This window comes from Gracilinanus agilis, chromosome 2 (assembly GCF_016433145.1).
Source record: "Gracilinanus agilis isolate LMUSP501 chromosome 2, AgileGrace, whole genome shotgun sequence".
Taxonomy (NCBI): domain Eukaryota; kingdom Metazoa; phylum Chordata; class Mammalia; order Didelphimorphia; family Didelphidae; genus Gracilinanus; species Gracilinanus agilis.
In genome coordinates this window covers 155,272,537-155,284,301 of record NC_058131.1, presented here as the reverse complement: position 1 = coordinate 155,284,301, position 11,765 = coordinate 155,272,537, and the positions used below count along the sequence as shown (strand labels likewise).

Genomic DNA, 11,765 nt, shown 5'->3' with positions numbered 1-11,765 from the left:
AGAGAGAGAGAGAGAGAGAGAGAGAGAGAGAGAGAGAGAGAGAGAGAGAGAGAGAGAGAGAGAGAAAGAAAGAAATAGATATAGTCATTTTATTTGGCTATTTCACTAACCCAGATAGCAGCCTTTCTCTATTGAGCACATAATTTTTCAGAGTATCTATGATTGAAAATTTTCCCACCTTTCAACCAAACATATTAATGATCCTCTTCAAAAGCTTATGCTTGACATCAGATATATTATTCCCTGGCAGACATGTTATTCCCCGGCCTTTTTTCCATGGTTGCTTTCTAGGTTCAAAAGAAATGCAGCAAGTACCTGGATTTGTTTTATTACTTTATTATTCTCTTGTGGCTCTGGCTAACAGTTTTGGCAAAGAATTTGACTGGACAGGTTGGCTTGAATTTCAGTTTACCTTGGGAATACAGGACTTGTTTGCAAAATGACACATTCTTCTCTCCTTCCATCTCCATTGCTTTTCAGATAAATTACTCTTCTATTGCACCTCCTCAAGGATTAGTTCCACATATTCTATCCTCTTGTTTACTTTCATTCATACTGATGTTGGCATATTCCTGCACCTACCTAGTACAAGCTCTTATGGGATAGTGCTGCTTTGGCATCCTAGTAAGCACCTGTGGTATTTACCTGCTTATCAATGATTTGTTCCATCGGGTAGCTACTTCTAGTCCACTTTCTGCTCATTTAAAATTCCTAAAGCATTCTGTGGAACAGCCACATATCTTTTTGGTGTCTAGTCCCCATGAGCTATCTATTCAAGGAACCATTCTTTCTCCTCCTATATTCCTTTAGATAAAATGCTTATGAAAAATGAGGCTCATTCTCCAAAAGTTAAAGGTTATAAGCAAGCCACTTACCAAAGGAAAAACATTTTCCGCATCAGAATAGGGGGTTTCACCTCATAGCCAACAAATTAGCAACAAGGATAAAGAAGAAAATAATCCACATTGTAGGGGGAAGTGGGGAGACAGGCACACTAATATGCTATTGATGCCCTTGTAGGTTTTGTTTTTGTTTTCCAGCAATCTTGAAAAAATTATGTGAGAAAAATCTAAACCAGTGATTCCCAAAGTGGGCACTACCACCCCCTGGTGGGTGCTGCAGCGATCTGGGATGGGGAGGGCGGTGATGGCCACAGGTGCATTTATCTTTCCTATTAATTGCTACTAAAATTTTTTAAAAATTAATTTCCAGAGGGCTAAGTAATATTTTTTCTGGAAAGGGGGTGGTAGGCCAAAAAAGTTTGGGAACCACTGGTCTAAATTGTTCATACCTTTTGAACCAATCAAAACCAGAAGGAAAGGTCTAACATATACCCAAATATTTTTTTAGTAGGAAAAAACTATAAACAAAGAGATACCCACTTCATATTGCTATGATACCATTGATACCCATCAATTGGATCAACCAATTTTGATATAAAAAAGTAACAGAATATTACACTATAAAAATGATAAATGTGAGGGATTCAGAGAAACATGGAAAGAATTAACGTGATCTGGGACAGGGTAAAAGAATAATATATACAATAAATGAAAACAACAGTAAAAGGTAACTGAACTCAGAGTGAATGCAATGACCTGTCTGAAGAACACATTTCTCTCTCCTTGATAGAAAGGTGGGAGTCTAAAAGAAAAACAAGGCTCTATTTCAGTATATAAAGCTAAAGCTTATAAAGGTATTTATAAGTATTATTGAAGTGAATATCCTTGGACCTGTTTAGGCTGCTGCCCAAACAACCCATTCCTCCCCTCCTCATCCTGTTTTTGCTGCTATGGTTTCTCTTGCTCTTCTGATAAGTTTTCAGTCCCGCAGCTACCATAATAAGATGTTCAGTCTACCAATAATTGGTCTTATGCTTTGAGCCTTTCAGATTGGTAGGTCCTCTGAGAGCAATAGATATTTTCCTAAATTTTATTATTAGTGGCCATAAGGGGTTTTTTTTGTTTTTTAAGTTTTAATTCCCTCAAGTACATCTGTACCCTATGTATAATTTTATCCCTATGTACCCTATGTACAATTTAAGCAATATTTCTCATTAATATTAAGTTATTATATCCAGAATTCACTATAATTCACAGTAATTTTTTCACTTCTGTTGGTAATGATATTGTTAGGTTTATCATATGAGACTAGACTAAATGCTCAACTTCTCATCTCTTCTCCACATTTCTATCTCCACACAGGCTCAGTATATTCTATCCATTGATGGTGTTTCCATATTAGGTAGACCACATAGTTGAGTGGTGAAAGCAGGAATTTAATTAAATCCTACTGAGAACATAGGCCTCTTTCGCACTCTGAAATTGTCTTTAAGGAAGTTTTTAAAAGCAGAGGTGGGCTAAGCCTTTGGGCAACTGTCTTTTGAAGGACTGTCAAGCTAAGTGATTGATAGAAGGAAAGCAAGAAAACAGCTGAGACCTCTTTGTGACAAAGCATTGAAACTCTGAATGGTCCAGTCTGTTTGTTTTATTTCTAAATTTGCTTCCCAGTATTAACTCCCAAACTCCTACTTTCAGGTGCAGCTGTTGGCTCAGTGGATAGAGTAATGGACTTGAGTCAGGAGGACCTGAATTCAGATCCAGCCTCAGACTCTTACTAGCTTTGTGATCCTAGGCAAGTCACTTAACCTTGATCTGCCTCAGTGAATTCAACTATAAAATGAATATTATAGTAGTACCTACCTCCCAGGGTCCTGAGGATCAAGTAAAATATTTGTACCTGCCACATAGATGTTTAATAAATACTTGTTTCCTTCCTTTAAGTCCAGAACATATATATATATGTATATGTATATACATATATATGCATATGCATATATGTGTAGATATATATAAACATATATATGTGCGTATATATATTTGGCTTGACTAGAAAGAAATATGGACTGGACAATATGGTTGTTGCCTTTGTACTAGAAGAAGATCAAAATTAAATCACCAGTAATGTCTTGATACAAGTATAAATTAGTTTTAAGTGAGGCAGAGTTGCACAAAGTCTTCAGACTCACTCTCTTTCAGAGTAACTGAAGTCCAGTATCAAGACAAAAGTCTATATATAAATAGATTGATGGCTCGGGATACAGTGTATAACTTTGGTATCTTTGATGTCTAGCCAAGCTCTAAGGTCCCCACAGTGCCTACTTCTACTGCCATCATACCTGAGGTAGACACTTATCTAACTTGACTGGTTTGAGGCCTGTCAGTTACCCTCAACCTGGTTTAGCCTGTCTTGCCCAGACAATTTTATTAGGACATGGCTGCTGTGCCTGCTACAACTTCTTGGAGGCACAGGTGCAAGCTAGGTAGCAAGTAGATACCAAAAGAGGAAAGCAGCCCTCAAAAGTGCTTTGGCAGACCTTCAAACTAGAAGTACTAACTTTCCCTAAACATTCCATACACCCTGGTGGACAATATATATAAAAGGAGAAAGGTGTATTTGTAGAGAGCTTTGAAGTCCATTAATAGAAGTTTGTTTTGATGAGTTACTTGCCATTTTAGGTATTGGAACATTTTTTAATACTTGTTATATCAAAATTAAAAGCCCTCTTACTCTGAGATTATTTGCATTTGTTCATTTATAAGAATGAAGACTAGCATTATTTAGATAAACTTTTACAAATAGAAATAATTATGAAATAATAAAAAAGTATTACACAAAGATTTTGAGCTGAATTTTGGTACCGTTGTGGAAGACTGGAAAAAGGTTAGTGTATTGGGAAGAACACTAAGTTAAAAGATTTAGGTTTTAGTCTTGAGTTCTGCCATTAGTCATCCTCTCTAATCTGTGAACTCATCGGTAAAATGAGAGAACTGAACTAAAAAACTCTTCAGTGAGTAAACATTTATTGAAAGTCTTCTATGTGCCAGGTACTATGCTCAGTGCTACAGATATAAAGAAAGGCAAAAGACAAGGATCCTTCCTCCCCAGGAGCTCACACTCTAATGGGGGAACAATATGCAAAACAACTTTGTGCCCACAAAACAGAGAGAACATATTGGGGGCATTAATATTAAAGAAGACTGAGGAAAGGCTTACTGCAGAGAGTAGAGTATTAGCGGAGGCTTGAAAGAAGTTAGGGAATCCAGGAGGTAGACATAAAGAGGAAGAATATTCCAATTCTGAGCCAGTGAAAATGTCTGGAGTTGAGAAAAGGAATGTCTTGTCAGGAACAGTAAGAAGGCCAACATCAGAGGATTGCAGGGTATCTGGAAAGGAGTAAAAGGCATAATACTGGAAACAGGAAGAGGCTAGGTTGCAAAGGGTTTTAAAAGTCAAACACAAACATTTCTGTTTAATCCTAGAGGTAATAGAGAGTCATTAGAGTTTATTGAATAGAGAATGGGAGAGACATATTCAGATCTGTGCTTTAGGAGAGTCTTCCCCTGCTCATGAAAATGATATTCTAATTAGCGTCATATCTCAACTTGTAAACTAGCTACATTTCATTATTAGTGATCTTGTCTTGGTACATGATGATAATATTTGGGAAATGTAGGGAAAGAGTGGTTCAGAAAAAGGATTAGATATAGTTTGATTTTTTGTGGTATAAAAACTACTCTTTGTTCTGACAACATCATTTTTCAGTTACTTCATGATGATCTATGCTCCTTCAGTAGATATGCATCATCCTATTCCTCCCTGCCCCCCCACCCCCTTTATTTGCAGACCGAGCTAATAGATCTGTCTACAGTAGATGTGATCCTCATTTCAAACTATCACTGCATGATGGCGTTACCTTACATCACTGAGCACACCGGTTTTACTGGGACAGTGTATGCTACAGAACCTACTGTGCAAATTGGCAGGTGAGAGCCATATATTTACACTTTTAGCCTGTTAAAAAACACTTTACCCACAATATCAAATATTTCTTATAAGTCTCTCTCAAGAGGTACTTTAGTTCAGTGATGAATAACTGAAACAAAGCTGTAAGCACAAACATTGCTTATGGTGAAATTCCTCTCAGATTGATGCTAGGAGTAGTTTTCTATAACTGTTAGAGGAGGGAGTACACACCTTCCTCAGGGAAATGATATTAAGCTCACCTGTTTAGTGAGATGCCAAGCCATAGGAGAAAACTCCAGAAGATTTGTCAGTAGAACCTCAAATGGTTGATAAGCTTCACTATTTGGGGGAAAAGAAATCTAAGCTACATAACCCGATTTACTTGCAGAGTACCTCCCTTTAGGTTAAAATGAAAGGCAGCATGGGGAGGGCAAAGAGTAGGGTAATGATGCAGATAATTTGTTGCTACTGCTATGACAGTGAAACTTTGGACTCTGGAGTATGAGAAGTGCTTAAGAAGCTTTTTTATCTTGAGCATTCTCTTTATTCTCTTCAGATCAGTTACTTTAAGCTAATAGAGTTATTTGTGATATTCAACTATACGAGAACTGTGATACAGTGGAAAGAGCAGATAATTTGGAGACAAAATATCAGTGTTTGATTCCTGCTTCAGTCAAAACCTTGGGACAAGTCACATAACCCCCTAGATCTCAGGGTAATGGGCACCAGACTACTATGAACCATATTATTGTTCTATCCTTTTATCAAACCCTGTTGTGTCTCTTTCTTTTGGTGTGTCTATTCATTTTTGCTCAGTACAGTTAGAGAAAGGAGTGATTATAGAGAATGTCCAGGGAGGAACAAGTAAAATAAACATGAGGTAGGGGACCTTTCTAAGAAGGGTATTTTTTTAATGGTTAGATGCTTCAGTCTTGACAGATAAAATATTAGGAAGGAAGCATAACTGAAAATCTTAGAATAGTAAAAAAAGAATCTCTCTAAGGATTGAAAGAAATAATTTTAGGAGAAAAAGGAACTATTTTTTTCAACAGATAGAAAGCCTGATGAACTCACTTCCCAAGAAGTAGCATGGGCTGAAAATATAAATATACATAAGTACAATAAATGTTAACAGTTCATTAATGAAAATTAGGAATATTTATGGAATATTAGGGAATTGGGAACATTTGATCCCTAATCTCACAAAGTTGATGTCATTGAAGATAATTATTCCCTTCACAAGCATTTCCTTAGAGTGCCAAGCCTCCTGGTTTGGATGGACGGTTGACCTAATATGTTCTTCTCTTATCCATTCAGGTTTGGAGTCATTATTTAAGTTTTTTTAATCCATTAGTGTTAATTTTCAGAGCATTCAATTCTGCACTAAGTTCTGCTAATACCTAATAACAAATTTTAAAAATCAGTGGGCCTTGTAGAGCTATTTCATGGTTTGCAAATGTCTTAACTGTTAGTTTGTTTTTATCTTGAAGAACTCCCCCATCTTTGGCTTCCTGTAGAAATGATCCTCTTAGAATTCCTTTTTTGTTTTCTAAATAAACTTCTTGTAAGTCAGGAATAAGGAATCACCTGGCTGGGTTTTAGAGATTAACCAAACATTTATTAATTTTCATATTCATTTTTGTACTTTTCCCCACGGAATGTTAGAGCTGGAAGGAATATTGTGGATTATTTAGTCTTAACTTTGCTAAGAAAAATGAAGCCAATAGAAGGGATGAAGTTACTTGTCCAAAGTCATAAGTGGACATTGGGAAGTAAGAGCAAAAAAAAAGGATAATCTGAGTTTTGGTTAACTTGGTATAAAGTGTCACCAAATTTATATGCTACAGAGATGGAGACAGTGATGATGGGCAACAAAATTCAACTGCATTCAAATATTAAGAAATAATATTTTATTTATCCCCCTTTTTTTAAACCCCATAGGCTTCTTATGGAAGAATTGGTGAATTTCATTGAACGGGTGCCAAAGGCTCAGTCTGCCTCCTTGTGGAAGAATAAAGAAGTGCAGAGGTAAGAAACAGCACAGGTTTTTCATACAATAATTGCTCATTCAGTTCAATAGATATTTATTAGGCAATTACTGTGTGTACTATGTATAAAGGACTTTGTTAAGCAATAGGAACAAAAAGAAAAAAGCAATTCCTGCCCAAAAGATATTACATTATCATCATAATAGCAAATCATTCATATTCAGTTAATTCATTTGTTTAGATTATTTTGTGCTTTGGTTTTTTTTGGTGTTGTTTTTTTTCTCATTTAACTTTCATGATATTATAAGGTAAAGAGTACATATGTCAATTACCTCCATTTTACAACTGAGAAAGCGAAATCCTGGCGATATTGAGTTGGCCATAGCAGGAATTAAAACCAGATGACTCTTAGTATGATACATCTTCTAATCTGACCACCTACATTGCCCTCACCTGCCTGTCCATTTACCACTTTCTCTTCACTTTTAGTGCTCCTTTCAACCTCCTCAGATTACTATTCTAACTCTGTCCTGCCTTCCCTTTGAACATGTACTGAGTTTGGGAGTGAATCTGGGCATTTTCAAAATTTTCTTCTCCTTGGGTGTGGTACAGCTGGTAAAAGGGTCCAGTCATTCACAAGGGAAAGATGGAAAGTGGTTCAGTAGCAGCGCTTGTGGCACAAGATGTATGTATATCAGCACATAGTAGACAGGGAGAAAATAATGATCAGTTCAGTTTATAAATAAAGGATATTATCAAGGTACTTATCCCAGGTCTGGCACTTAAGGTGAGAAGTCATCTAACCTCTCTGAGCCTCAGTTTCTTCTTTTATCTACCTTACAGGGTTATTTATAGGAAAGTATTTTGTAAATCTGAGTAGTTATTATTGCTAATTTTGAAGACTGGAGGAAGGAGGATGTGAGGAGGCATGGAATTGAGAGAGTTATGGGTTCCAATTCTACTTCCAGAACTTAGTTATGTGATTATAGACAAGTCAGTTAACTTCTGTGAACTGTTTCTTATTCTGTTAAAATGATAAAATAATCACAGTAAATGATTTTAAAAATCAGATAACATGTTGAGAGTATCTGACCAACCTTAAATGCCTGTTGTTATTCTTATCGAGAGATAGCATAGTAGATAGAATTGGGAGTTTGGAGGCAAAATAACTAGATATAAGTCCTAACTTTTACATATTCTAACTGTGTGACCATAGCCAAGTCACTTTATCTCTCAGTGCCCCATGCAACTCACTAAGACTATAAATTAGAGATATGTGGCTATCTGAATTAAGGGAGGAAATTTTCACTTTGGGAACTATGTATCCTGATAAATTCACAGATCTAAGTGGAAGAACCTTATTTCTCTTTGTTATTGCTATTAGTAGACCTCTCTTCAGGCTTCTTTGCCTCCTCCATATCATGCCTTCTAACCATAGATTCCCCACAGGATTCTGTCTTGGGCCCACTTCTCTCCCTCAATAATAGTTCACATGGTATCTTATCAACACCCATAGGTTCAATTATTATGTCTGGGCTGATGATACTCAAATCAATCTTTCTTGCTAATCTCTCTGCTGACCTCTAGTTTTGTAACTCCAGTTGCCTTTCACATATCTTGAATTGGATGTTCCATACACATCTTAAACTCAACATGTCTGGAACAGAACTCATTATCTTACTCCCTAAACTGTGCCCCACCATGACCACCTTCCCCATTACTGTGGAGGTTAACACTCACCTCCCTGTCCTTCAGTCTTAAAACCTAGGAGTCATCCTATATTTCTCACTATATTTCCTCCCTACTCCTCCCCAAATCCAAGCTGTCACCAAAGCCTGCCCATTTCACTTTTGCCACATTTCGCGTTCTCTCTTCCAACACTGGCCCCCTCCTTGTACAGGCTCTAATCACCTTATGTGTTTACTATTATAATAGCCTTCTGGTGAGTTGGCCTGCTTCAAGCCTCTCCCTACTCCAGTCTATCCTCCATTTAGCAACCAGTGATTTTTCCAAAGCACAGGTCCAATCTCCTACTCAGTAAATTCTCGTGGCTTCTAATGCTTCCATATTCTGTTTGGTATTCAAAGGTCTTCATAACTTATTCCCCTCCTATCTTTCCCATCTTCTTATTCCCCATTCTCTATTACATACTTTTCCATCCAGTGACACTGGCCTTCTGGTTGTTCTCACGAACAAGACACTCCATCTCATAGTTCCAGGCCTTTTCTCTACATGACCCCCAGGTGTGGAATATTATCCTTCCTATGCTCTGACTACTGACTTCTCTTTCCTCCTTTAAGCCCCAACTAAAATCCTACTTTATACAATAAACCTTCCCCATCCCCTCTAAATTATGATACCTTCCTTTTTAAAATTATTTGTAGGGGCAGATGTGACAACTAAGTACCCTTGTACTGGTATCTTACACATTTATTCTTGTGGGCATGTTTCTGTGCCTGCCTTTTTCTTACACTCAACCTCGTATTGCTCTCTTTAAATTTAACGTTCTTCATGTTATTTTACCATGAATAATTTTGGAACCAAAAGAAAAAAATTGTATTGTGAGGTCAGTACTTCCTGACTTCTGAGCCCTGGATCTGAAACCCTGGACTAAGTCTCAGGAAATCCCAAATTCTAATTCTGTCTGTTTCCTTTGTGACCTTGGGCTAGGCCCCATCCATAAAATATAAAATCACTACTTTAGAAAGGAAATGTACCAAACACTGACCAGGAGGGAAGAATAAATCAACTATTTTTTTAAGTGATTTGAGAAAAATCCTTTCAAAAGTTATTGAAAATAAAGGTGATGATTTTAGACTTGCATTTTTTGGTGGCCAGAAGCTACAAACTAGGAAAAGCAAGTTTGGCTGAGCAGCAAAGAAATAAGATATTCAAATTTAGAATTATGTTAAAGCCCAAAGTCCCTGTGTTTTCATGCAAGGATTCTTCAAAAGAGTTTTACTCTTTAGATTGTGAGCATAAGATAATGTGTGGCTATCATACCTAAGCTCTTGACACACAGGAAAATTAAACATGTGAAGTTTTTTTTTGTTAATAGGGAATATAATGGGTCTTTCAACCACAGGGTATGGGAAAAGCTAGAAAGGCAAGACTGGAGAGCATAAAGCTATCTAGAAATATGGGTAGAAAAAAGAAAAAAAACAGGCAACAGATATCCACTCCCCTTCCTATCCTATTTTTAGCTCTTTGCAAGAGAGTTTGGGTTTAGTGATAGTCCTAGCAGGAGCATTTCATTTAAAGAAATCTTTTTAGGCAGTTCCCCATCCAAACTTGACTAGAGTCCATGCCTTGTCTATTCCAGATCATCAGGTCTTTTTATGTTGTTTTCAATTTGGAGGAGAAGGGGATGACATAGAACCATTCATATTCATTCACAAGTCTCAATTCTCACATTCCTATCTTTTTTTTTTAAACATTTATTAATAATCATTTTTAACATGGTTACATGATTCATGCTCCTACTTTCCCCTTCACCCCCTGCACTCCCCCCACCCGTGGCCGATGCACATTTCCACTGGTTTTGTCATGTGTCCTTGATCAAGACCTATTTCCAAATTGTTGGTGGTTGCATTGGTGTGGTAATTTCGAGTCCACATCCCCAATCATGTCCACCCCGACCCATACGTTCAAGCAGTTGCTTTTCTTATGTGTTTCCTCTCCTGCAGTCCTTCCTCTGAATGTGGGTAGTTTTCTTTACCATAAATCCCTCAGAGCTGTCCTGGGTCATTGCATTGTTGCTGGTACAGAAGTCCATTACATTCTATTTTACCACAGTATATCAGTCTCTGTGTACAATGTTCTTCTGGCTCTGCTCCTTTCGCTCTGCATCAGTTCCCAGAGGCCTCTCCAGTTCGCCTGGAACTTCTCCAGTTTGTTATTCCTTTTAGCACAATAGTATTCCATCACCCGCATATACCACAGTTTGTTCAGCCATTCCCCAATTAAAGGACATACCCTCCTTTTCCAGTTTGTTGCCACCACAAAAAGCGCAGCTATAAATATTTTCGTACAAGTCTGTTTATCTATGATCTCTTTGGGGTACAAACCCAGCAATGGTATGGCTGGATCAAAGGGAAGGCATTCTTTTATAGCCCCTTGAGCATGATTCCAAATTGCCAGCCAGAATGGCTGGATCAGTTCACAACTCCACCAGCAATGCATTAATGTCCCAATTTTGCCACATCCCCTCCAACATTCATTACTCTCCCCTTCTTTCATTTTAGCCAATCTGCTAGGTGTGAGGTGATACCTCAGAGTTGTTTTGATTTGCATTTCTCTAATTATTAGAGATTTGGAACACTTTCTCATGTACTTATTGATACTTTTGATTTCTTTACCTGAAAATTGCCTATTCATGTCTCTTGCCCATTTATCAATTGGGGAATGGCTTGATTTTTTATACAATTGGTTTAACTCCTTGTATATTTGAGTAATTAGACCCCTGTCAGAGTTTTTCGTTATAAAGATTTTTTCCTAATTTGTTGTTTCCCTCCTGATTTTGACTACATTGGTTTTGTTTGTACAAAAGCTTTTTAGTTTAATATAATCAAAACCATTTAATTTACATTTTGTAATTTTCTCTAACTCTTGCTTGGTTTTAAAATCTTTCCTTTCCCAGAGATCTGACAGGTATACTATTCTGTGTTCACTTAATTTATTTATAGTTTCCCTCTTTATATTCAAGTCATTCACCTATTCTGAATTTATCTTGGTGTAGGGTGTGAGATGTTGATCTAAACCTAATCTCTCCCATATTGTTTTCCAAATTTCCCAGCAGTTTTTGTCAAATAGTGGATTCATGTCCCAAAAGTTGGGCTCTTTGGGTTTATCATACACTGTCTTGCTGATGTCATTTACCCCAAGTCTATTCCATTGATCCTCCTCTCTGTCTCTTAGCCAGTACCACATTGTTTTGATGACTGCTGCTTTATAGTATAGTTTAATATCTGG

At 37.1% G+C, this 11,765-nt stretch overlaps 1 protein-coding gene across 2 annotated transcripts in view; it reads left to right on the top strand.

The window, feature by feature from the left end:
• INTS9 (integrator complex subunit 9) overlaps positions 1-11,765 on the top strand; it is a 129,492-nt gene that overhangs the window by 41,339 nt on the left and 76,388 nt on the right. For both annotated transcript variants that reach the window (XM_044663465.1, XM_044663466.1), the window contains 2 exons: positions 4,687-4,826; positions 6,748-6,834. In XM_044663465.1, the coding sequence (XP_044519400.1) occupies positions 4,687-4,826; positions 6,748-6,834 (227 nt within the window). The remainder of the gene's footprint in view (positions 1-4,686; positions 4,827-6,747; positions 6,835-11,765) is intronic.